Genomic DNA, 27,444 nt, shown 5'->3' on the forward strand with positions numbered 1-27,444 from the left:
GGTATTGTCAAACATTATCTCACCTTTCATCCTAAAGAAGCCCTCCAACAAAAGAATTTGTAAAGACTCACCAAATCGGAAACCGAACGACCGATAACAATTCGTTTGGCAGTCACTGACGAAAGTTTCTTTTTCTGCATTTGGGACATGTTCAGTTTTTGTCACGCTACAGGCAATAATCACAGGGCAAAAGACATAGTTTCAGTTTAATTCTTGCTGTTTACACCACATAGTCAAGAAAGATATTCTATTCGTTTGATAAACCTCATGATAACCCTTCCTACTGATGTAAAGTGCGCAACAAATTTCAATCGAAATAGCGACGCTGAATTCAAAATATGCAATCGGATTTCAGTACGGAGGCGGAGAAAAACAAAGTGAAAATCCCTCCAAATGTATTGCCAATGCAATCCGGATTCGAAAAACTAAAACTTTGTAATAGATTTGATTCGGTATCGAGTGTGAGCGATAAGATCGATTCACTTGGAGCAAACACAAACGCGGAAAATTACCGCAACGCTTAACGTATTTCTATCAATATTTACTTTGGATAAAACGAAAACAGCAACTTTAGCAAAAGTGAGAAGCTTCTTCCGATGTTTTAAAACGTTGAGAGAAGCCGTCGTTTGGACGGTGCCATGATGAAAACACCGGGAAGATTTCAGTCACGCGCTAGGCACCCAAATTCCTTCACGTGTATCAAGTTTCATTCCGCAACAACACAACGCGGAAAAAAAAATTATAGTTAGTTAATTTACGGCGATTCTTCGAAGGAAACTTGGACGCTTGCAGTTTGTTATTCAGCCACAATGGGAGTAGTAGTGCCTTTTCACTTATGCCCAACTAGTTCCATTGTAATTCCTTCAAAAAGACCTGGAAGCGCTGTCTTCTTTCGTCGACTAGCATTCGAGCTTTCACTGACCTCTGCGTTGCTTCGCGTATCGAAAGGAATTGTGTGAGTGAAGTTTAATGAATTGTTTTGCACATTAAGCAAATAATTTTTGGCATACATGTAATCCGAAATATTATTACATTTACCAGTTTAATTTACGAGTTCGCTCACAGAGCGCTTTGATTATTTCCCTTGAGAGCGAGTGCGCCTCCGTGAAATTTATCACACCTAAAACCCGACAGTTCGCTTATTGTCCTCGAAGAACATGAAAACAAGGCGAACAATAGCCTATTCAAACCCAACCGCGTCCTGCCTTTCACCGCGGCTTGAGTCAACCGAAAAAAACCTAGGTGAAACCGAGGTTTTTATTGCGGTTAGACGAGGTTTTGCCTAGGTGAAACCGCAGATCAATACCGCGAATCGACCGAGGCAAATTCGCGGCAAATGGTCCCATAGTTTCGAGTGGTACTGTACAAATTGATGGAACACAAAAAATCCAGAATCCATGGCTTTACTAATGGACCTACTCTTCGTCTTGGCTTGAACCTCTGTGTGATCTTAGCCAAATACTATATTTATACTGCATCAAGGAGAGAGGAAGCATACATCTGGCAACCTTTCTTTGCCTTTGTCTAAAGCTATCATGATATGGAAAAACATAAATCTAAATCCCAAGTGAAACTTTGAACTTTTTTTTCTATGATTTTAGCATAATACAGTTCCATTCCATCACTATTGTAAATACTACAGGGCTCAAAATTAAAAAAAAAATTCAGTCGCCATTTTGCGACTGGCTACGAAAATCTAGTCGCAAGTTCACGAATTTTAATCGCAAAACTAACTAACCATAATTAGTTAATAAATAGCTTTGACTCACAAATGATTAACAACACTTTGATATTATTACTTCCAGCTTTCACGTTATCTAGCTCTGTGTACGACTGTGTACCAGAACGAATCCCGCCTCGCGAGAATCACTGAAGCGGAAATTTTGGAATATTACCAAGTTTCTCGTGAGAAGAAAACAACCGAGTTTCTCGCGCACTTGTCTTGTGATGCGTTTATCCGTGCCATTTTTAAAACGCGTGCTAACGTGTTCACATTGTAAGAGTTATGTGATTCGAAACAATTTTGTCTTCATTCAGTTCAAAGGTTTCGATTCGTGCACAATGTAAGAAATGATTTATTTTACAAAAATCGTGTCTTCAGTCACTTTAAAGGTTTTGTTTAGTGACAAGTTTGCAAAGCGATGCGCTAAGCAAGCTCATGTCTTCAGTCACTTCAAAGGTTTCGTTTTACATGTAATAGTACGAGTTTGTAGAGCGATGCGCTAAGCCAACTCGCCGGGAAATCAATTTGAAATTGAAACTTTCCCGCACACACACAATTCCTTCATTCAAAAAACCAGCCTTTTTAAAGTCAAGTTTTGTGCCTGTATCTATGAAACACTTTTAGAAAATCCTGAAACTTACAATGTTTTTCAAGTTCACCGCGGTTCAAATTTGCATACGTGCATCGAACTTATTTCAATCTTTGTGGTTGCAAGCAAATAGGATTTCTACCAAGAAAAAACAAAGTTGGGAATAAAGAAAATCGAAAACGCTAACGTTGTTGAAGAGCTGGTGTAAACTGTGTAGTTCTGGTTCAGAATTGATTTCAGTTCATTGTGCACCGAATTTGCATATCGGCAACGCGAAGATGTCAAAGGTTTAATACCGCGCCGCGCTTACATCTCAACCTTCAAAACCGGAGATTTTGATCGGAAAGTTTCATTTCCAAAGCATTGCCATTTCGCCTTCAAACGCATTGAACTTGTTTGTATAAAATACCAACGAGACAATTTGCACTTGAAAACCAAATCAACGTGAACTTGCAAGTGAAACATAAGACATCCTCATTGTGTTGAAGAAAGCGTAACGCAATGGGTTCATAAAAAAAAACAACTATAAAAGATCCGGGAAAAGATCCAACTTATCATGTTTATTACATTTTCGTTTTATTTACATTTACACGAAGACGCTTTATTATGTATTTATTTTGGCAAAAAAAAGTGGCAAAGTAGCGATAGCTAGACTTTTAATCGTTATTTGTCTATGCGAAAAGAACTCGCAAATTTGCGACTCCTCCGAGAATTTTAGTCGCAAATGCAAAAATTAGGTCATAAATGCGACTGTATTGGTCGCAATTTTGAGCCCTGTACTATTGTTTTTGTAAATGTAGTGCAAATAAATTGTAACGTAAATGTAGTGTTTGTTTGCTTTTTTTTTAAAGATAAATGTTTATAATTATAATATTATTGTATTGTATTGTTTTGGTGCAATTAAGTGTTATAAAAAAATGAAATATTTATCTGTGGACACTACTAGAACTTTAGTTCATGCCTTTATAATGGGCAGAATAGACTATTGTAATAGCCTTGTACAGTCTCCCAGGAAAGTCAGTATGTAAACTGCAACACGTCCAGAATGCACCAGCAGGGCTCATCACAGGTTACTCTCATTTTCAAAATATTACACCAGTTTTGTACAACCTCCACTACCCGTCAGTCAATCTAAATAATGTGCATTCTTAAGTGTTCAAGGCTATACGTGTTGTCACACCTACCTAACTAGTTTAGTGCCCGTAAAAAGATCCAGTATGTACTCACAAAGAACAAATGATGAAGTTTTGATTGAGTCTGCTTGCAATGTAAGATCAACTAAGAAGACCCTTGGTGATAGGGCTCCCTTTGTTGTTATGGATGATAATGATTGTAAAATAAGGGAAACATCCATAGCAACAAAGGAAAACTAAAAAATTAACTGAGATAAAAAAAAATACAACATATACGTCACAAAAATGATTTTAACAGCTTTAAGACATTATTGAAGACTCATATATTTGAAATTGCTTTAGTATTGTAAATAGTTTTATACTTTGGTGTATTTCTTAGCTTTTTATTCACAGTATCATCCATTCCACGAATTAGATCACAACTTAGATTTTAGTTATTTTATTGTTATGCTTGTTTTTGTGAATATTGAATTTAGTTTGGTTTTATTATTATTGTAACGAGCATTTGATCATATTTCTCATAATAATTTGTGTGATATAAGTAATAAACTATATTATTAAATTATTATTAAATTATGGCCCATGGACATAAAAACCCAGCAGTTTAAGGCCTGTAACATGGATGTGGCAATAACCCAATTAAAAAGTCCTTGAAACAAATAAAATAATATAAAATCAACAAAATTTAAGGGTAAAATTAGGAATTAATGTACATGAGAATATATCAGAACCATTTTAAAATTGAAGACAATGAGGTTCACATTACCTTATTGATCTCTCACAATTGTAGGGGCAGTCCTGCCCATGAAGTGGGCCTATCAACTTGTCAAGTTATCACACCTCATTTTGATGTATTGGTTCCCCTGATAAAAGAAAAATAAATTTTTTCATTCTTTATGTTTATCAACCAAGGAACAAACATCTTTACCTTAGTCTTGCAAACCTGTCATTGGTTTTTCCTAGGGAGGATACCCCAATAAGCAAATGGTACTTTTAATGGGGTCTTATAGGGAGATTTGATTCAATTTGTCCACCAAGGAGGGGAAAATGAGGGAGATTTGCATTCCCAAACTTCCATTCAAACTGCTCCACCATCCATTCACAAAAAATCTTCAGCTCTTTGAACCGCTGTACCATCTGTTCCCAGAAAATCTTCAAAGTTCAAACAGCTGTGCAATACATTCACAAAAATTCTTCAGGCGTTTGATAGCTGCTCACTTAATCCCCTCAATCAAACCCATTCATAGAGAGAAATGTCAGTGTGTTGTATTACTGTATACAAATTTTGGTGAGTTTAAAATGCTTCAGTGGGTGCAAACAGTACTTGCTGTATTATTTCTGTCAGAAAACTAAAGTAATGATCCTTGTGCCGTTTGTCTTCTTAGAAATTAGTATTTATATTTCACTCTTCTCTCATCCTGTCATTTGATCCCTTTAGATCTCTTATAGTCTGTTGGAAACATTTATTTTATTACCATTGATCACCGCTATCTATTGGAAACATTTAAGCTCTTTACTATTCGAAAAATAATCTTTCACAGCCATTCACCAGTTCACACCAAGCTGTTTGAAAATTTTCCTTAGCTGTTCACTCCAATAATTTAATAATAATAATAATATTTTATTCGCTTATATTGCGCATTTTCCATGACAAGATGTATATACATGTATATTACGTGTGACAGCAGTACTGATGTGTTTCCATTTAAAGAAAATTTAAAGAAAATTTCAGAAGCCGTTTACTTCATCCGTTTAAAATTTTCTGCAGCCATTCAGATGTTCACCATAACTGTTTCAAACAGCTTAGCGAACCATTCGTCATTCATTCACTAGACATGCATTTTGCCATTTCAAAGGATATTTGTTAGTGTATGTTTTCACACGAGAGGTCGCATATTTACATTTTAGGAAAAAAGCTATTTTCTTGGGACTTGGGTATGAAATGGGACTGTTCCCTTCTCCTGACACTTTCTAAAGAACTCATCAAACTAAAACTGAAGCAAAGCCTACCTTGTGTATTGAAGTCTTGAATACATGCTTTAAAAGGACATAGCATATAATTAGATAACATTGATTACACTTTGCAAAAAGTAATTGAAGGGCTTGGTTGAAAACTATGCTAAGTGGGAAATCTACCTTTTTTGTCAACAGTGCCTGAATTTTGCAATTTTAAGGGACCATTCAATACCCTTCCCAGTGGAATGTGTAGTTTTTCTTTGATTTGGTCGCATGAAAGAAGGAGTATTAAATGTGGCTAAATGTAATTTACGCAAAGTTAAAATCGAGGAAAGTGCTGGTCAGCGGTGCCCGCATGGCTGGGACATGTGGGGGCAGCCACTCCATTTCACAGGGGCCCCTGGGTTCTTACAGCTCACATGTTTGTGCGAGTTCATTTCGCATCTGTTCACTTGCCGGAGCTAGTGCTGTCTAAGTTTGTTGCTTCTTTTTCGTCCAGTTTTCTCGTTTTACGTCTTCGTTATGTCCCGAAACACTCACAAGAGCTTACAGGCTCGGCTTTTTGCTGGTGAAGTGCCATCTTTGGCGGATGGTTTGTTGAGTATTCCTTGTGAAAGTTTGACTGCTGGTGAAACGTCTCTGCCTTCCACGACCGCTAGAACGACTTTGGCAGCTTCAGCGGTGCCCACTTTATCGCCTGAGATGATTTCCCTGATTACGCAAACGGTCCGAGCGGCCATGGCGGCCGAGAATCCTCCCATATCCGAACAAGTTCAAGCGTTACCAAGTGCTGTGGCGACCGCGAGTGCACCCCCCCTTCCGCCGGCAAGGGCGTGTGGTGGGGGTTTGACGGACACGCTTGCGCTTACCCTTCGTTCCTTGAAGCTGCTGTCTCTCCTCTCAGCATTTCTGCTTTCTGGGGTCCATGGTTCGGTGCTGCCATCACCTGGACCTGTGGCACATGGCCTACTGGCGACAGGTTGTCGTTTTTTCCAAATTTGTCTAAGAACAATTATTGTAAAACAATCCGTGTTGACATTAGATTGTATCTTGATTTTGTATTCTGAAACTTAATGGATCTATAGTGTAATTTGATTGACATAAGTGTCAAAATAGTCTACCATTGTATTGGAAAAGATAAATTTGTAAAATTGAAGCTCATGTATCAGTTGATACGAAAGTTCGGAGTTGTTAGAGATTGTGAAATGTAAACAGTATATGATGGAGAACGAAATAAAGAATTGTTGAAAGGAGAAAGATACAGTCCTCTTATTGAGTCGAACCAGTGCCGGGATTTCCCGAACATTTGGTCCTTCAAGCCTGGATCATGGGAAAGACAAAGACATCTAAAACAGGCAATGGAACGACTTCAGAAACGAGAAAGGAGAGCAGAGAAGAGACAGTGCAACTGAGAAGGAGAGAAAGAAAAGGGCATAGAGCGTACCTAAAATACGTCGGCGACGAGTTAAAAGGACTCTTGCAAACGTACAACGAGGAGCAGCGGGCGAAGACCATTCAGTTAAAGGGTACATTATCGGAACTGTTCGACATTACTAAAGAACTTGACGGCGAAATTTTGAGATTGTTAGTCGAAATCGAGGAGGTGTCGGACGAGGAGATAGCAGAGGAGATACGATGCGCCGGAGACTTGAGGGGAGAGTTTACTGCACTTGTCGCCTCAGCAGAAGAGGCACTCGGTGGAAACTCTCAACCTCCAGCATCACCACAAGAGCCTTCAAGTACCGGGAGCAATAATTCGTCCGGCACAGTTCAAGTTCGATTGCCGAAGTTGGAAGCGAAGCGGTTCGCGGGGCGTGTCGAGGAATGGCAAGAGTTTTGGGACGGTTTCGTAAGCTCCATACACTCCAATCCCAAGCTATCGCTCGTAGACAAGTTTTCCTACTTACGCGGATTACTTGGGGGAACAGCACGTACGGCTATAGCGGGATTGGCCTTAACGGAGGCAAATTATGAGGCCGCCATCGACCTGTTAAAGCGGCGATTCGGGAGGAAAAGTACAATCGAACAAGCCCACGTGAACGACCTTTTAAAGATTCAGGCTGTTTTTAATGAAAGGGATATTGGTGGCCTTCGCCGATTGTACGACTTGGTGGAAGTCCACCATCGAGGCCTTCAGGCGCTCGGAGTGGACTCCGCTACATATCAAGGGATTGTTGTGCCGGCCATCTTGAACAAGATACCAGAGGCCATACGATTGCAGATAACCAGAGGGAAGAACCATGAGGAGTGGAGAATGGATGAAATGCTAGCTGAACTGTTGTGTGAGCTGGAGCTGAGAGAGGAAAATTCATTCAGAAGCGACAAGAACTTTACGCGTGAGCCGCGTGAGAAAGATCAAAGAAAATTTGGGGGCGGACCCCCAACAGCCAACGCCCTGTTAGCAAAGACATGGGACAATCTGTGTGCTTATTGTAAGGGCGAACATGCCCATGAACATTGTATGAACGTTACTTCTGTTGAGGAAAGGAAGCTCCTTTTACGTAAGTACGGACGATGCTTTATTTGTGCTAAGAAAGGGCATATTTCCCGTGATTGTGCCACTAAAATTGTATGTAATGTTTGTAAGAAAGGGTGTCATCATGTTTCCATTTGTGTTGACTATGTGGGTCACAACGCATACCAGGCGCCGCGCCAGCCTAGGCCCGCAAACAATGGTGATTATGATATCTCGCCAAGAGTCAATCACGCGCATGCCAGTCATGCCAGTCCCGCCCTTCAAGTGGGATTAGTTGGGAGGGTTGCATTACAAACAGCCCAAGCAGTTATTACGGGGAGCAAACATTCGAGGGTTCGGGTTTTATTCGACACTGGTAGCCATAAGTCCTTTATAACTACTAGAGCTGTACCGTTAGCGGGGTTGCAGGAGGTGCGAAGGGAATGGATCGAAATTAGCACCTTTGGGCAGCAAACGAGGGATAGTGGGTTGAGGGGTCTGCATGAGTTTGATGTGTTCCCTTTACAGGGGGGGAATGGGATTAGGATCGAGGCCTATGAGGTACCCAGTATCACGCAAATACGAAATGAGCACATTGAGAACAGGAAAGCCGAGTACCCCCATCTCCAGGGCTTGTGGTTCTCGGATGTCAATCGGGATAGGGAAATTCTCGATGTAGACCTGCTCATTGGGGCGGATTTTCTCTGGTCCTTTCAAGGGGGGAGCCAGGTGAACCCGTCGCCATAGAAACCCACCTGGGTTGGGTCTTGTCAGGGCCGCTGAAGGGAGTTTGTGATGATTCACAGATAAATGTCCACCTTCACCTTGTGGGTAACAGTTTGTCACGCAATGAAGAGGCGTTTGTTGATAATCGAAAATTGGAAGATAGCGCACGGAAGCTGTGGGACTTCGAGACACTCGGAATTCGGGAAGGGGATCAAGTCCACGAAGCCTTGAAGGACGCGATTGTGTTTAACGGAAACAGATACGAAGTCTCTCTACCATGGAAACAGGGACATGGGCCCCTGCCGTCCAATTACCACAACAGCTTGAGACGGCTAAAAGGTCAATTAGGACGGTTAAAGAGTGACCCCACAGTTCTGAATGCATATGACGGGATCATAAAGGAACAAGAAGAGGTTGGAATAGTCGAGCGAGTGACGGAGTTAGAAACGACTGAGAAGATTCATTATCTCCTGCATCACGCAGTCATCCGGAAAGACGCCAAGACGACCAAGGTCAGGGTCGTGTACGACGCATCGTCTAAAGAGGGAAAAAGGGGTGTGTCGCTGAATGATTGCCTTCATGTGGGACCTGCGTTAACACCACCGCTGTATGAAATTCTAATTCGTTTTCGAGAGAAGCGCGTTGCGTTAGTTGGTGATATTGAAAAGGCATTTCTCAATATCGTTGTAAACAAACGTGACAGGGATTGTTTGAGGTTTCTCTGGGTAAATAGTGTTGACAGCGAGCAATTAGAGCCCATTGTTTACAGGTTTTGTCGTGTTGTTTTTGGAGTTAATTGTTCACCATTCCTACTCAATGCAACACTGCAATATCATCTTGATTGGCTTATTGAGCTAGATCCTGAGTTTGTTCGTATCATGAAGAAGAGTTTTTACGTCAATGATCTCGTTTCTAGAAGGAGAGACACGCAGGAGGCAGGTGAGTTGTATGACAAGGCGAAAACGAGACTCGCTCTCGGTGGGTTTAAATTAAGGAAATGGTTAACGAACAGCGGGGAGTTGAGGGCCAAAATAGAACAACGTGAATTGCGTGACGAGACAGTCGTAAACAAAGAAGTCGAAAGCGCCGACGAGAGTTATGCCAAGGAGACCCTTGGAGCGAAAGCGGGAATGAAGAATGAAAGGGTGCTTGGACAGTCGTGGAATTGTGAAAACGATGTGTTTGTCTTTGAGCTGTCAGAAATGGTTTCAAAAGCGGATGACTTGCCTGTCACGAAAAGAAGTATTTTGAAGGTGATTGCAGGTATGTATGACCCCTTGGGGTTGGTGAGCCCAGTTCTTGTCAGAATGAAGGTTTTATTTCAAGAGTTGTGCATGGGCAAGGTAGGTTGGGACGAAGAGTTAAGTGGTGAATTGAAGACACGTTGGATGGGGTGGTTAAGTGACCTAAAGGGAGCGAAAGAGATTCAAATTCCTAGATGCGTTTATGGAGTACCCCTGGGCGAAGTTACTTGCTCACTGCATGGATTTGCCGACGCAAGTAGAAAGGCTTACTGTGCTGTGATTTATTTTGTGTGCGAGCTTTCTGGAGCTATCTCAGTGACGCTGCTCACTTCCAAGACGAGAGTTTCCCCTCAGAAACCACAGACGATACCGCGATTGGAACTCATGTCCGGCAGAATTCTATCGACGCTCATGAGTACAGTTAAAGAAGCCCTCGAGGGGGAGGTACACATAGTGAGCACACAACTGTGGCTGGACAACAAAACGGCGCTATGGTGGACAGCAAACAACGGCGAATGGAAGCAGTTTGTTCGTCACAGAGTCAATGAAATTCTGAAGGGCACAAAGAAGGATGAGTGGGGACATTGTCCGGGGGAGGAGAACCCAGCGGACATAGGTTCGAGAGGTGAACAGGCATCCAAGCTGAAAGAAAACGTCTTGTGGTGGAACGGTCCACCGTGGTTGACTGGACCAAGGACTGGATGGCCAAGCACGGAGATCAACGAGACTCCACAGAGTAACGAAGAGATGAAGAAAGCGACTGTCACGGTAGCTGGCGTGACAAGAAAACGTGGAGTCACAGATGTGATTGATATCAACAAGTTTAGTACCTTTGATCGGTTGTTGAAGGTTACGGCATGGGTGAAGCGTTTTCTGTTCAATTTTGTGTGTACCAGAAGGGGTGTGCAAGGGAGAGCGGGTATGTTGCAAAGAAGAGAAATGTACGAAGCAGAGCGAATATGGATCGGAACCGCGCAAGCGGAATTAAAGGGCAGTAAAAGCTATGATGACCTTGTCCGACAATTGAAACTAGAGAACCGTGACGGAATCTTGAAATGTATTGGCAGATTGGAAAATTCGGATCTGGACCTGGAATCGCAGGAACCAATCATTCTGCCCAGAAATCACAGGATGACCAAGTTGATTATCAAAGAATGCCACAGAAGAACGAAACACGGAGGAGTGCGAACGACGTTGGGAGAATTGAGGTCAAGGTTTTGGGTGCCAAAGGGTAGACAAGTTGTAAAGAAGGTGTTAAGAGAATGCGTGACGTGTAAAAGACAGCAAGGAAAACCCTTTGGAGCGCCACCTGTAGCAGCATTGCCAGAATTCAGGGTCAGGGAGGCCGCACCATTTTTGAAGGTAGGAGTAGATTTCGCTGGTCCAGTGTATGTGAAGTCTACAGATGGCGAAATGGTGAAATCCTATATAGCGTTGTTTACTTGTTGCGTGACACGGGCTGTGCATCTGGACCTGGTGGCAGACTTAACAGCGCCGACCTTTTTGCGTTGTTTACGAAAGTTTACGGCCAGGCGGGGCACACCATCGTTGATAGTTTCGGACAACGCGAAGACGTTCAAGGCATCGGAGAAGATTTTGAGGCGAATGTATGACAACGAAGAGGTAAGGGCGCATTTGGAGACAAACCGGATAGACTGGAGGTTCAATTTAGAGCGGGCGCCATGGTGGGGAGGATTCTTTGAGCGATTGATAGGAACTACGAAACGCTGTCTTAGAAAGGTCCTTGGAAACGTGAAGCTTAACGCGGACGAAATGATAACAGTCTTAACTGAATTGGAAGCCACCATGAATTCACGTCCCCTGACGTACGAATATGATGAAGTTGGGGCGGAAATGTTGACACCATCGCATCTCATCTATGGACGGCGCTTAATTAACTTACCAGAGGAGGTACGAGATGACAAGGAAGAAAATGAACGTGGGTTCCTGAAGAGGTTCAGATACCTCACTAAGTTAAGAATCCATTTCTGGAATCGGTGGCGCAAAGAGTATTTGGTGGATTTGAGAGAGCATCATCGTGGCAACAAGGAAGGCAAGCATGACAAGGTAAGTGTTGGAGAATTGGTGTTGGTTCACGAAGACAATGTTAAGAGAAGTAACTGGAAATTGGCGAAGATGGAGGAGTTGATTGTGGGCAAAGATGGACAGGTAAGAGGTGCCAGACTGAAAGTAATCACGAAGGGAAAACCTGTTTTTATGAACCGGGCAGTTCAAAAGTTGTTTCCCCTGGAGGTTAGTTGTGTCACGGGGGGAACTCAGGGAAATGTAGGAACCGGGGAAAATGGCAATCAGGGTAGGGTTAGAAATACCCCAAGGCGAGCGGCAGCACTGGATTCGTGTTGGTGACGCGAGCCATGATTAATCACTAGTTGTTTGCTCGGTGTATTTTGTAGCGCGATCGTACTTTTCGGACTTTGGTACTGTGTTTGACCCTGATTGGTCAAAGGGGGGAGTGTGTCTAAGAATAATTATTACGCGGGATGACGTAGTCAGCCAGCGTCTTAAATTCGGGACCGCATTCCTTTCGTCGTCTTGGGAGTCAAAAATTGCCTTGTTTTTTTAACTTTCCCGTATCCCGTGCCCGTCCCGAAAAAATTGTGTGATTTTTATTGGCTACAACTTCGAATCACGCGCAAGTCACGTTGGATTGTCCATGATCGCACAAGCAGCAAGCAGGAAAAAAGATACTGCGTCAGCAAATGTATTGTGAAGCCATTTATACTGCGTAGAGGGAGATTTATACTGGGTGGAGGGAGAAAGTGGAGGTAAGTGTTTGACATTTACACTGGATAATTGGTTTGTTATTTTGATTCGTTTCGAAATTGTGTGTTTAAACGTGAATAGCTGCACAGAGTGTGATTTTAAACTGTGACCAGTTAATAATTTGTCACCGAACCAACGAGTTCACAGTTGTCGAACCAACAGGTTCACCATATCTAGTCGAACCAACGAGTTCATTTATAATCGAAGCTGTGAGTAGTCACTTGTAAGACTTGTTGAACGAGTACACTTGTTGTGAAAAACTATTCAACACGAAATAAACATTGAAGCAATAAATTATTTTCTTACACTGCAACTGAGAGTACAGATATCGAAAAGTTGAGTCAAAGTACTCGGGTGTTAAAACGTTTACACACTCTGTTGAAGCTATCACTGTTGAATCGCACTATATTCTACTCTTTTGTCGGTGCCCACTATGTTGCTTTTACTGTATGTAATATCCATGTTGACATTACCTAACCAGAATATAGATTTCGCTAATGTTAATATTTCTAATCGATGCGCGTACGATTTCCAATGTTTTTCCATTTATATTGAGAGATACAGGGGAAAGTATTTGTTAAGAAGAATACCTCATGCTTCAAATGGAAGCTTTAATCCTTACGTCATTACTAACAAAGAAGCGCACATTATAAATGGCAATATGTTGGTTGGTAACGTAACTAAAGATAAGACCAGAACTATCACTGAACAGTCACAACAGACAACTAAAGATCGAAGACATTTCATGAACTATTGTTTTACTCATGCAGGAATGTACTCGTGCGCAGTAGACTGTTTTCTTGAACTTACATTTGCCGTTTTCAAAGACTCTTTAAACTGTATTGAGCGTAATGAGTTTTTCCAAAAATTATTTGAGGCTTGTTTTCAGTTAGAAAACTATGATCTTCAAACAGATATGACATTAGTTCGAGAACCTGTTTGGGCTCATTTAAGAGACCATTGCAATTCTCTTGCATCAATGTCTGCAAATGCTGTATTTAGTGATATATTTAGGTTGAATACAGTTGGTGCAATGACAGAAGAATTGAAATCTCTTTTTCTTATACAACAGAATAATCAATCAGTTTGTACATTCTGTAGCAATGCACTTGTAAAGGAAACAAATGTATTTGTACTATACTTGACTTTTGCAAACTTGCTTCAGAACCAGTTTGAAAATTATGTTTCGGAGGCTATCTTACCAAATAGTTCTAGACTTTACTGTGATTTATGTCAACAGCATTCTGGGAATATTTCAATCCTGCAACATTTTGTGACACTCCCAAAATTTTTAACTGTAGAACTGTCATCCCGTTGTATTAACCAAGTATTATTCCCAGTGAATATGGATGTATTGGGTGAAGGTTATGTACTAAAAGGCATGGTTCGATCTCTGAATCATCATTTCACAGTGGCTATAAAAGATAACACTCGTTGGGTATATATTGATGATATGTGTGTTTCAGTAAAAAGTTACAGTTCATTGCAGAATCTTTTGCATAACCATTGTAATGGTTGGTTTTTTGCCATATTTGAAAAGACTTCAATTGTAGTGAATAATAACATGCTACCAAATTTAGCCATTTGCAATCCCTTTCAGCAAGACACTAATAAAGTATATAAACTTGATAGCCCACTGTTGCAATCAAATTCAGGCATTTATCAAACCTTGCACAAAGACACTGTGAACACTTTTATGCAAACAAATTCAACCATATGTAATACCTTTCAGCAAGACTCTCAGACTGATAATCCACCTCTCTGTAGTTTACAGACAGATATTCCCAGTAATGATAATACCATGAATATTGGCACTGTCACAAAAAGCTCTGCTATAGCTTTTTACAGTATTTGTTTTTCTGTTCTTAAGCCCTGTAGTTATTGGAAGTCTGATACATTACATGCTATTGTTGAATGTGGACGTGCATTTTTTGAGGACATAAGTAAAGGAAATGCAAATGTTAGTGAACTGCCCCATACTCTTAACATATATGGTGGTAATATTGATGTAAGTTTTGTTTTGAGTAGCAAAGGGACCCTTGTGTGTGATTCATCTTCTAGTGTATTAGTCCTTAACAGATTCATTGCTCAAAATATGGTTACAAACACAGGATTTTTGTTTCATCTTCCCAATGTCACTTTTGGTTGTGTTTTTCACAAAACTAAACGAAGTACATCATTATTCTTTATCTCTCTTGAAAGTCATGGACTTGAGGTAGTGCGTACAAGTGACACAAGTTGTCTAGTCCAAACAATCTGTCAATTTGTAACAAAAAAGCTAAACTGTGATAAAACAGAGTATTATATTCAGTGTTTGCTGTGTTCATGTCAGTTAACGAAACCTCAAAAACTGAATATTTTAAAATGTCACAAAACTTCTCAGGAGAAAAGGGACATTGCATCTAATAAACGAAAGTTTTATGCCCAACTGGAACCTGCCAAGAAAAGGATTTGCTTAGATAAGGCTCAACAGCGTTATGAAGATAACAAAAAACAGATTCAGACTGCTCGTACAGAAAAATATCAATCTATGGATACCATTGAAAAACAACAATTCTTAGCTAGAAGAAGGCAAACTTATGAAAATGTAAAAAGCGAACAAAAACAAGACATTGCAGCAGAAACAGTGACATACAATGCCTTGGATACCTGTATCACATGTTTTTTTAAAAAGATTAGAGAAGGTCCTTTTTACGTATGCTCTGTGTGTAATCGACTTCTTTATAAAAGGACAGTTTTAGCATTGAACAAAACTAAATATGGTATACAGAATCTTTTTACAGGGAAAACATCCTTTGATAATAAGGAATACATTTGTAAGACATGCCACTCTAAGTTGTTAAGAGGACAAGTTCCATGCCAAGCTGTTGATAATAAATTAATGGTTGATGAAATCCCCTCTGAACTGGAATGTCTAGAAAAACTTGAGCAGATTCTTATAGCTCAGCGCATTGTATTTGAAAAAATAATAATAATGCCAAAAGGACAACAACGGAAAATTAAAGGAGCTATTTGTAATGTGCCTGTAGATTGTGATAAAACATGCACTGTTTTGCCAAGACCTCCTGAAAGGTCAGGAATAATAATGTTAAAACTAAAAAGAAAGATTGCTTTTAGAGGTCATATATACTTTCAAGCTGTGCGTCCCGACATTGTGTTAAATGCTCTTACCTGGTTGAAGATAAACAATCCATTATATTGTGACATAACGGTTAATATTAAAAACATTGATACAAATCTCACTGAATTACAGGAGCAACCTTCTTCAATCAATGATGCTGAATTACCAGCGGTTAGTAATGAATCTTGTGAAAAGAATGCAATGGATGATGAAAATGAAGAAGAAAGAGATGATCCCTTGAATGAGTTTAGGACACCAACTACTGAAACATGCTTACAGTCAGTTCTGCCAGATTACCCTATAACTAAAGAGCAAACTAGCAATGCAAACTCTAGTGGAAATGAAGTTTTCAATATTGCACCGGGCGAAAATAAACACCCAGTTTCATTTATGACTGATAAACATTGTGAAGAATTAGCATTTCCAGTATTATTTCCAAAGGGCAGGTTTGGCTACACTGTTGAAAGAGCAGTTAACTTATCACCTACAAAATACTTCAATGCTCGTCTTTTACATTATAGTGGGAAGTTTGCAATGAATCCTGAGTACTTGTTTTTTGCACAGTTCATAATAGAACAAAAAAAAGTCTCGGACAGCATAAACATAGCTCTCACAAAAGTTCATGGACAGTCTGTCACTGCATCACATTTAAGATCAAATTTGCAAAGTTTACAAAAACTTATATGTCAAGACCAGGCTTATTTATTTCTAAGACAAATCCCCGGCACACCACCCTACTGGCAAAAGTTCATGTACGAAGTTGTTGCCATGGTAAAACAGCTTGGTATTCCCACTTGGTTTATGACACTGTCTTGTGCTGACCTCAGATGGCCAGAGTTGTTTCAAATTATTGCCAAAACACAAGGCCTCAATTTAACTGATGAAGAAATAGAAGCATTGTCTTACAATGAAAGGTGCTCTATGATTAACCTTAACCCTGTTGTTGTTGCTAAGCATTTTCAGTATAAAGTTGAAACATTTTTTACTGAAGTGTTACTTGCAAAAGCAAATCCTATTGGAAAAATAGTTCATTATGCGCTACGTATCGAATTTCAGATGAGAGGGTCACCTCATTTACATGCATTGATATGGACCAGTGATTGTCCAAAGCTAACACATGAAAACAAAGAAGAATACATAGACTTCATAGACACTCATGTTCAGGCATACCTACCAGATAAAAAAAGACTCTGAGTTGTTTGAGTTGGTTGCAACTTATCAAAAGCACAGTCACTCAAAGACTTGTAGAAAGTACAGAAATGTTCCATGCAGATTTAATTTTGGCCAATTTTTTACAAAAAGGACAATTGTAGCAGAACCACTTCCTGAAGAATTAGATGACGAGGTGAAAAGAAATATGTTATCTAGAAGAAATGAAATTCTTAGTTTAGTAAAAGGAACAATAGACAAAGTCTTAGACCCAAATAATCCACAATATGATCCTACTAAATCAGAAGAAGAACTTTTGACCTCATTAGGTGTTACAAAGGAACAATACTACTGGGCTTTGACAGTTTCTCTTGATTCTGACTTTGAACTGCACCTTAAACGACCACTTGATAGTTGTTTTATCAATAACTATTTCCTTGCTGGGGTAAGAGGCTTTAGAGCCAATGTTGATTTGCAACCTGTCTTTAATCATCATAAATGTGTAACCTATGTTTGTTCATACTTTACAAAGGATGAGACAGAATGTTCACATGCTATTGTAAGTGCAGCAAAAGAGGCAAAAGCTTCAAATTTAACCATTAGAGAAAGCTTGAAGAAAATTGGAGCAGCTTTTCTTTCTACTAGAGAAGTGAGTGCACAAGAATGTGTATACAGATGTATGCCTGAACTTTGGTTAAGAAAAGTTTTTCCAAAAACAGTTTTTGTGAGCACAGCTTTACCTGAGAAACGCGTTCGAGTTGCAAAGAGCCAGCAAGAACTTGATGAGTTAGATGATGACAGTACAGATGTTTACAAATCAAATATAATAGAACGCTATAGCATACGACCAAATGCAATCCCCACTGTTGATAACATGTGTCTCGCTGAATTTGCTGCATACTACCACAAAGAATACAAGACTAATTATGTAATAAATGATGCCCAACCAGAAATTCTCACAGACGATGCAACTGAACTACACTTTCAATTAACCACAAATGATGGTATCGTTAACCATTTACCACAAAAAATAAAATTACTTAACTCAAATGAAGTCATGAAATGCAGAAAATGTAAGGCTGTATTACGATACCATACACCAAATAGAACCAAAGAACCTGAAAAGTATTTTCATCATCTACTTATGCTGTATTATCCTTGGCGAAGTGAAGATAACCTTATTGGCAAGGAAAAAACATATGCATCTAAATTCTATGAACCTGAAACAAACGCTATTATTAAACAAAATCAGCTAATTTTGGAACCTGATGCAGATGCTGTCACAGAAGCACTAGAAGCTTTAAGAAACGGTGAGAGCAACAATTCTGTGTATTCCTTTGATCCTTTAAATGATCAGGAGAATGAAGACTTGCTTCTGAATGTGCAACAAACCAATGAAAATGATGAAGAATCATTTAAAGAACAAGCACCTTCGCATCTTGCCTCCACTTCTAAATCTTATCCATCGGATGTGACAACAGTTTCTTGCCATATACAACAAAATGAGATTTCAGACAATGAATTTCGCAAGTCTGTAAGGTCATTAAACAATACTCAACGTATTGCTTATAATTTTGTTCTTTCTTGGTGCAGAACCACTGTTAAAAATATTCGCTCTTTAAAACCTGAAAAAGTCGATCCAATATATATTTTTATCACTGGAGGTGCCGGATCTGGGAAAAGTCATCTTATAAAAACAATGTACCATACAGCAGTTAAGACATTTCAACATGCCTCAAGTAATCCTGATCTACCAACGGTACTGTTAATGGCCCCCACCGGGGTTTCGGCCATAAATATTGACGGAACAACGGTGAACAGTGCTTTAGCTATTCCCAAACAAGCAGGAGACAACCTTCTTCAAATGTCTGATAAAAAGAAAACACAGTTCAGGGTTTCACTGTCTGAACTAAGGCTTATTATTATAGATGAAATTTCTATGGTTTCAAACATTACTCTTATTCAAATACACCAAAGGTTAAAGGAAATATTTGGCTCAATTAGCTCTCAACTGTTTGCTGGCATAAGTATAATTACTGTAGGAGATTTGTATCAACTACCACCAATAAAAAGAAAACCTGTGTTTGAAGACTACAAAGATAATAAACGCAATTTGTACCATCCGTGGCAGGTTTTCACTATGATTGAACTCACTCAAATCATGAGACAAAAAGATGATAAGGAGTTCACTGAACTTCTGAATAGATTCAGAACTGGTTCACACACAGATGAGGATATAAACTGTATCAATGCTCGATTAATCTCCCCATCAGCTGATAATTACCCATTAGATGCTCTTCATATTTGGGCAGAAAATGATCCTGTCGACGAACACAACAGTAAACAACTTGAACAGTTGCAAACACCTTTATTTGAACTTAGAGCCAATGATCAGTATCCACCAAATGTTACAAAACAAGATATTAATACAGCGTTGTCAAGATCTAGATCTGACTTAGGAGGGCTTGATTTTCAAATCAAAGTTAAAGAGGGAGCTAGAGTAATGCTTACTACAAATGTCGACATTGCAGACAGACTTATAAATGGGCAGATAGGAACTGTAGTAAAAATTCATGTCAACAAAGTTACACGAAAACCATCTGTGATTTATATCAAATTTGATGATGAGAAGGCAGGAAGTAGTTTCATACAAGCAAGGAGAACCATAAATGGTGCAGTTCCTATAGAACCAGTACTTTCAAAAATAAGAGTACACCCCTTTAAGCCATCTTCTCCAGAAATACAAAGAATTCAGTTTCCTATCACTCTAGCTTGGGCATGCACTATTCACAAAGTACAAGGTTTGACCCTTCAGAATGTTGTCATCAGTTTCAAATTGAACAAACAGAAGTCCTTTAACAAAGGGCAAGTCTATGTTGCATTGAGCAGAGCAACTTCACTTCAAGGACTCCATGTTCTTGACCCCATAAATAAAGACCATATCAAAACCGATTCTAGAGTACACGATGAATATGATAAACTAAGGAAAAAGTCAAAATTTCTACAAGATCTTACACATGACAATGAACAAACCATGTCTGATAGCAATTCAGTTCTAACTTTGTGCCTTTTAAACATACGGTCTCTTAAAAAACACAGCAGTGATATTAAGAAAGATGTGAATCTTTTCAAAACTGATATCCTTGCCCTCACTGAAACTCAACTTTTACCTGGTGACAGTGACATGGATATTGCAAACAATTTATCTCCTTTTACTTTGTACAGGTATGATCACAATTCAGATAAATTTTCCAGTTTGGCAATCTGCATCAAGAATAATATTCACATTTTGGATCAGGAATTCTTTCCTTCTTTAAATGCTGTTAAATTTGTTATTACTTGTGACAAAAACAAACATAGCCTATCTTGTCTTTTGATTTACCGTAAAAATAGCTCAAATTTTCTTCAATTTGTCAATGCTATTAATTATTTACTTAGATGTCATACCATTGATATTATCCTAGGAGATCTAAATATAAACTTCTTTAACACAAATGACAAAAAACCACTTGAAGCCGTAATGAGTGATCTGAATTATGTACAACTAGTAGAAAGCCCCACTTTCATTTCAGGTAGTTTGCTAGACCATGTTTATTCAAGGCATTCTAATACAGCTAATATCCATTGCTCAGTAATCAGTGTATACTACTCTGACCATGAGGCTATTAGAATAAGCATACCAGTTTAAACCATAAGATTTTATATGCTGAATTATGAAGTAATACATGTGTGAAGCTTTTAAAGTTACTTCTCTTACACATCAAAAAATCTGATACAACAAAATCATCAGGTATGGCCATATGCTTAAAAAAAACATCATTCAACGTCAGTGTCATCATTTCGAGTTCATTGCTTATCAAAAATCCCACTTCCATTTCAATATGAGAAAAACAAATAAAAGCAGCTTCAAAGCAATCTTGAAAGTATTATGGGAAAGTTACTTGATTATACATAAGGTTTCATTAAAATAGCATCCAAAATTCTTGACTCAATACTCCTTAAACAAACCACTTACTTAAAAGCATTACAGAATAAAGAATAAACAATTTCACACACTGAGCTGTAAACCACCCTAGAAATAGGTTCTATATTACTGAACTACTACAGAATTCAAATATATCTTTCTCCTTCTGTGTTTCAGAAGTTGACTTTAACATCCCGTCATGTCATCTACCCAAGAATCTAAAGGTAAGCGTTCATACTAATTACAGGTGGGTGTCACATTTAGTTTCGTGTGCATTTCCTTTTCACTTTATCTGTTAAACACTGAACACTTCCTTTACTGTCCTTTCCTTCTTAACAGTGTTTTATCATTCATTTTATTTCTGTTTTTTTCCCTTACTTTTTTTTTTTGTTTGTTTATAGAAAAGAAACATGGTTTCATTCACAACGTCAGCCCTGTGAAGACTAGCAAACGAACACAACACCAGTGGTATGACTTCCAGCTACAAACAGCTCCCAATAAAATTCGCAGAGTGGTCAGCTTTAATTCCTCCTTTCACACTCGTATGCAACATTACGAACAATCAAAAACTCCTGTTCTTCTAAAGAATATCATTGTGAAAGAGAATGAAGGTGATTGGCTGTTTAATCAGCAATCAACCGCATATCCATGTTCAAATTCTGATGTCCCTTTTGAGTGCGAAGTTCCACCTAAACCTGAGCCAACAGCTCTCAACAATTACTACACACCAGAAAGTTAATGTCTCTGGCACACTGTCCTTTGGGGACAAAGAACCAAAACAAGTTATGATCAAAGCAACACAAACAGCTTCCCGTGTTAAAGAAGACTGTATATTAGAAGACAGCACTGGAACAGTCACATTGCACATTTGGGACCCTCTCATAAATCAACTGAAAACTGGCAAGTCGTATATGTTTACCAATTTAACTGTGAAATACTATCAAGGTTCAACCTTCTTAAGTACAAGTCCACTAACGACTGCTACTGAAACCACAGTATCATTACAAAAAGTAATGGGTCCAGACTTACTCCGCACTCCAGAGCAAGAGATTACTGTTCCAAACTTCAAGTTTATCAGCAGATTAACCTTATTTAGTCCTTGCGGCGTTTGTAACAAACGTTTAACTGATCTATCTTCATCCTCCACAAAATGTCAGCAGTGCGGAACCCGTCAGAGGACCACCCATTTAACCCGTGAGAGTTCTGTAAGGATATGTGTTGTTCATGACGACGCTGACCTGTGGCTCTCTGCGTTCACAAAGGAGATTACAAAATTATTAGAGGCAAAGACACTAACATTAAACAACACTGTTGAAGATATTGAAGAAGCAATGATGAATCTTCAAAATGTCACTTTCAAATATGACAGCCAAAAAAATGTGATAACTGACATTGTCTCAGTAAAAGACCATGCATAAATATACGTCTTCCATAGGAACACTTATCTGTCACTCACTCCTTTCTTGAGACAGATAAAACAATCAGGAATCTTACAAATCTATCAAATATAATTGACATTATCTTAGCAAATTGATGGTTTACTCGAATTTGAACATTTGAGACTGATCATTCAAAACAACTATATTTAATCAACGTTCTGATTATGTTACAAGTTACATTAGTGGTGTTGTGTTTTGAAATATCACTTTAGTGGTGTTGTGTTTTGAAATAACACTTTCAAGTATGCCAGCCAAAAAATGTGATAACTGACATTGTCTCAGTAAAAGACCATGCATAAATATACGTCTTTCATAGGAACACTTATCTGTCACTCACTCCTTTCTTGAGACAGATAACAAAATTATTACAACTAAAGTATTGTCATGATATAAAACTATGGAAGATATTTAAAAAAAAAAACAAATCAGGAATCTTACAAATCTATCAAATGTAACTGACATTATCTTAGCAAATTGATGGTTAAATCGAATTTGAACATTTGAGATTGATCATTCAAAACTTCTATGTTTAATCAACGTTCTGTTTATGTTACAACTTACATTAGTGGTGTTGTGTTTTGATAGCAGTTGAAAATCCCTTGTTATATTAATCAACGTTCTGTTTAATTCAGAACTGTGCAACAGTCTGCAACAAAATGTAATAGACAGAAGCCCCTTCCAACCAAATCAAACTTAAGGCTGCTCCAACAACCGTCCTTTTTTCCCATATTGATTAAGACGAAGATGTGATCTAAGTTTTTCTTCTATTTCATGCAAGATGTTAAAATTAGTGTTTCTTGAATTTTAGCAATTGTTAATAGCTACATTAGTGTTGTTGAGTTTCTAATACCCGTCTTAATTTTCCTTTATTTCGTAAACATGGTACGTAAGTGTTGTTGAACTTTAATAATTGTTCAAAACCTCTACTTATATTCAACGTTCCGTTTACTTTAGAAATGTGCTACAATCTAACAAAGAAACACATTCAAGAGAACTCCCCTCCCACCAAATCAAGCATAAAACTACTCGAACACCAAAACGCTCTTTTTTTTTTCCATCCTTGATTTGGAGGGAAGGGTGATCTTAATTTTGGAGCCTGAACTTAGGTTACAATTTCCTTTTTACTTCCTACAGTATCCGACAATACGGTTGTTGAATTGTTCATAATTTTTCAAACCTCCTCTCTAATCAACCTTCTATTCATGTTACAAGTATTTTTCAAAAATAAATAGTTGAAACCCTCTCCTTACAATCGACAGTCTGTTTACTCTATATGCTAATTGCTCGACAAAATATAATTGAGCAGACCCTCCTGATCACCCAAGATTATCGCGATCCTGGGGGATCTTCCCATTGAGCTGAGACGATGTTATTTTGCGATAATGTCGTCTCAAAATGACGGTTTCTGATTTCCTCAAAATGTGTCATGAAAGCATGACAGCACGGCACTTAATGGGTTCGGCGTGCACAGATCAAATTTTACTTCTGTGAATGAACATGCGATGTTGAATGGTGGTGTTTATTTCTTTTGCATTGAGTTCACAAAGCTTCTGACACTGCTCTACCCTGGGTGCCAGAGGTTATTTTTTGTTTCGTTGCGAAAAAGAGTGATCGTAAATTCGAGGAAGAGAAATTTACTTAAAAGACTTCCTTGATTGTGAAAAGCGGCCACGGCAAACAACAATGAGCTTAAATTCCAATAAATTATGCCATTTTCAAAGCAAAAGGATCTGCTCCTTTTCTAATGTCTCTTATCTCTAAAAAAAATTGCTCCAAGACCTCTGCTGCGTTCTCTTTCATGGCTCAGGTTTGTCAATTTCATCTTCTTGTCGTGACCCCGAACGGCAGACTCGGTAATTTTTACAGTATTCTTAGCCAACACATCCCGCGTAAACGCCTTCAGGCGTCCTCTTGTTGTAAATCAATCCGTGTTGACATTAGATTGTATCTTGATTTTGTATTCTGAAACTTAATGGATCTATAGTGTAATTTGATTGACATAAGTGTCAAAATAGTCTACCATTGTATTGGAAAAGATAAATTTGTAAAATCGAAACTCATGTATCAGTTGATACGAAAGTTCGGAGTTGTTAGAGATTGTGAAATGTAAACAGTATATGATGGAGAACGAAATAAAGAATTGTTGAAAGGAGAAAGATACAGTCCTCTTATTGAGTCGAACCAGTGCCGGGATTTCCCGAACAAAATTCCTTTCCTCTACCGCATCAATCCTTCTTCTCATTGGTTGACGTCAAGTGCATTTGATAGCGTGCTATCACCTTTGTCCCTTTTTTCCCGTGGAGGGTCACATTTTTCACGTTTCAATCCATACCGACCAACTCTGTCTCTTGCCAGAGGCACTGATCAACAGTTTTATTGCATTGGGGTGATAATTGGTAACAAACTTGACAATTACAGTACCGGACAGAAGAAAGCTAACAGGGAACGTGTTACTGGAACGCTTAGGGAACGCAAAGAGGAACGCTAAGGGAACGTTAGGGAACGCAAAGGGAATGCTAAGAAAATGCTAAAAAAATAAGCGTTCCGTTTTAAGGGGAACGCGTTCTTGGGAACGCATTCTCGAGGCCCAGAAAATCCAGTGGAATGGAGCAAAAGATGAAGCGTAAAAATGGCGCATGATAATCCATACGCGCGGCGAAAAAATTATCGAAAAAACACCAAGACAAACTCCAATAAGTGATCCTTCGTAAATTTCGAAGACATATTGTTTCCCAAAATTCATTTGGACTGTTTCCGCTGGCCAACAGTACTGGTTATCTGAGAAAATCGCATAACGATCGGATCTTGAAAACAAGGTGTGGTTCGATGTGATGAAGGTGCTTTTGTGGCTTGAATGCTCACTAATCTCCTACTTCAGCTTCATTACACATTTAAGCTGGCTTCAAACGAGAAGAGATGAATGATTTTACGTTCAGAAAAAATATTTAGGCTCCAGAACCTCGTGGGAACCAGGCGAAGAGCCTGTCACCCTGATGTATGACGATACATTTTGCCATACGACAATGCATCCGAAGGTAGACAATCCACTTTGGATGTAAGTCAAGATTTATTGCTTCCTAAAAGATTCCGACTTACAGGATTATTAAAACAGGTAATGTTGAAGTATTTATTTGAAGAATAGTTTAGCGTGTATCCTTTATTGAGCATGCGAAGTACAGGTACAAAGCGCAAAGTAAACGACAATTAAACAGATCAATTTGCAAATATAGTTTGCCCCAATGTTTCAATATGCCAGCAGAATAAAGGCAAGTTCAATGGAAAAAGGTTTATTGTTTCCTCGCATCTGATCTGTTCATCGATGATATGAAAATGTTGGATGAGAATTTTTTTATTTCGTCCCATGCGTGGTTAAATTTTTCATGGAGATTCCCTGTTTGATTAAAACTTCGGATAGGAAAAGACTTAATACTGGTATGGACACGTTTATGTTGTCCTCTTCCCTAATTTCATTGGCTATCTGGAAATCATTCTTTTTGGGTTGATGTAAATTTACAATCTGTTGTCTCATATAAAGCAAGAGTTTGCCTATCTTTCCGACCAACATGAATGTCATTTTGGGCACTCTAGACTGTGCACAAAAGTGTCAGAAGGAACGCGTTCCTGAAGATAATTAGCTTAACGTGTTCACTCTAGCGTTCCATGTTAAACTGGAACGCTTGGGGAATGCTAAGGGAACGCTTAGGGAACGCAAAGCAGAACGCTTTAAGAATGCGTTCAGCGCAGCATTCTCTGTTAGGTTTCTTATGTACGGTACTGTATTTTGTTGTTACTGCTGACAGACAAATATTTTTGGGTTTTGAAATTACAGTGATGATCCGGTATCCCTGGTCAGTGTTATCCCGGGGAAAGACAGTTTACACAGTTTACTGTGTTGTTCATATTTTCCAGTATTAATTGTGGATTTATTGATTTTGAATTACTTTAATAATAATAAAGATTTTAGTTAATTTAAATCAGGGCTGTACTAAGGATTTTTTTGTCTGGGGGGGGCAAACTCGGCACACCCTTTACAGGGGTCTCCTGTATACAGACAGGGTTTCTAGTTGGAAGCTTTTTGTTTTGTTTTGTTTTGTTTTTCACCCCTACAAGAATATTGTCATGATTTATTATGGCATAAACACCTTGTTTAGCTTGAACCATTCAATGATAAATTTAAAACACAGTCGATACACTGCTGTAAACAAAAGGAGGAAATCACTGAGCTCCCACAATTCACTATAACAGTGGAGCAAACAATTGCAAAAACATGGCAACAATTTTTAAGTACAATTCAAGCCTCTTATTACTGTCCCACACTGCATAGCTCTATAGCAGGCTACAATGACTACTAGAGAACCAAATAGCCGTGCCGTGCAATACAAAAACTACAGAATGAAGCTTATTGCATGATACAAGCAATGATTAATTCTTGTCCTAACAATGCACTAATGTCAACAAGCAAGGCCGTTAAAATTATGACGCACTTAAACGAGCCAAACCAAACTCAGCTGAAATGCGCTATGTGGCATCAAAACACTGTCGTTGAACACACAGAATAAGTGATGGTTAAATTCAAGGTTCTATCAAATCCTCCAAACCCACTACCAGGGCTGTCAACCTCACACGTCTTCAAATATGGAGAACATCACTTCCCCGGCAAAGCGCGTTACGACGCATCCCGTCAACGCCAAATCCACGTGTTCAGTGAGATGGGGGGGATAGGGCACACATTAAACAGTACCATAAACAATTTCAGATTTTCTTCTCACACAGTCGAGTATACCGCAAATAGCAAACTTCAAACTTCGTCAAATATCCGAGAGATTACAGGGATACATCTGGAAATCACAAGATACGGCTCAAAATCTGGAGATTACAAACATAAATCTGGAGACCGGGAGATACGGTTCAAAATCTGGAGACTCCCGGATTATCCGCGAGAGTTGACAGCCCTGCACTACAAGTACTTGGGAGTAGCACAGGCCTTAAAAAAAAAAACAGTTATAAGCTAGATTTAAAAAGGCTAAAACACCCGCCAAGGAGTAGCGTTACGGCTTGTTAGTCTTTAATAACACACCAAATTCTAACCCATAAGCAGCCCAAATTACAAAAGCATAATTTTCATAACTTCTACCGGCTTTTGCCTCGAAAGATTTTCCTA

The 27,444-nt window shown here is 38.9% G+C and overlaps 2 protein-coding genes and 2 pseudogenes across 3 annotated transcripts in view; 3 read left to right on the forward strand and 1 right to left on the reverse strand.

Annotated features, from left to right (window-relative positions):
• Nucleotides 1–27,444, reverse strand: part of LOC146474341 (EF-hand calcium-binding domain-containing protein 7-like) — a 59,233-nt pseudogene that overhangs the window by 3,273 nt on the left and 28,516 nt on the right. Inside the window, exon 14 of the transcript XR_014866199.1 lies at nucleotides 4,212–4,308. The product of XR_014866199.1 is annotated as an EF-hand calcium-binding domain-containing protein 7-like (transcript). The remainder of the gene's footprint in view (nucleotides 1–4,211; nucleotides 4,309–27,444) is intronic.
• Nucleotides 17,560–18,812, forward strand: LOC146474342 (uncharacterized). The gene is made up of 2 exons (XM_085117251.1): nucleotides 17,560–18,746; nucleotides 18,809–18,812. Exons 1-2 carry the CDS (start codon nucleotides 17,560–17,562, stop codon nucleotides 18,810–18,812), a joined length of 1,191 nt encoding a protein of 396 aa, XP_084973377.1.
• On the forward strand, nucleotides 18,820–20,568 carry LOC146474343 (ATP-dependent DNA helicase PIF1-like). Its single transcript, XM_085117252.1, has one exon. The coding sequence runs from the start codon at nucleotides 18,820–18,822 to the stop codon at nucleotides 20,566–20,568; it is 1,749 nt and encodes a 582-aa protein (XP_084973378.1).
• On the forward strand, nucleotides 21,044–22,262 carry LOC146474344 (uncharacterized; annotated as a pseudogene).

Source organism: Pavona decussata, unplaced genomic scaffold (genome assembly GCF_977016875.1).
Source record: "Pavona decussata unplaced genomic scaffold, jaPavDecu1.1 SCAFFOLD_90, whole genome shotgun sequence".
In the NCBI taxonomy this organism is placed as follows: domain Eukaryota; kingdom Metazoa; phylum Cnidaria; class Anthozoa; order Scleractinia; family Agariciidae; genus Pavona; species Pavona decussata.

Coding starts and splice junctions, on each gene's coding strand:
- LOC146474342 (XM_085117251.1), top strand. CDS start 17,560: ATGCCTGAACTTTGGTTAAGAAAAGTTTTTCCAAAAACAGTTTTTGTG.
- LOC146474343 (XM_085117252.1), top strand. CDS start 18,820: ATGGTTTCAAACATTACTCTTATTCAAATACACCAAAGGTTAAAGGAA.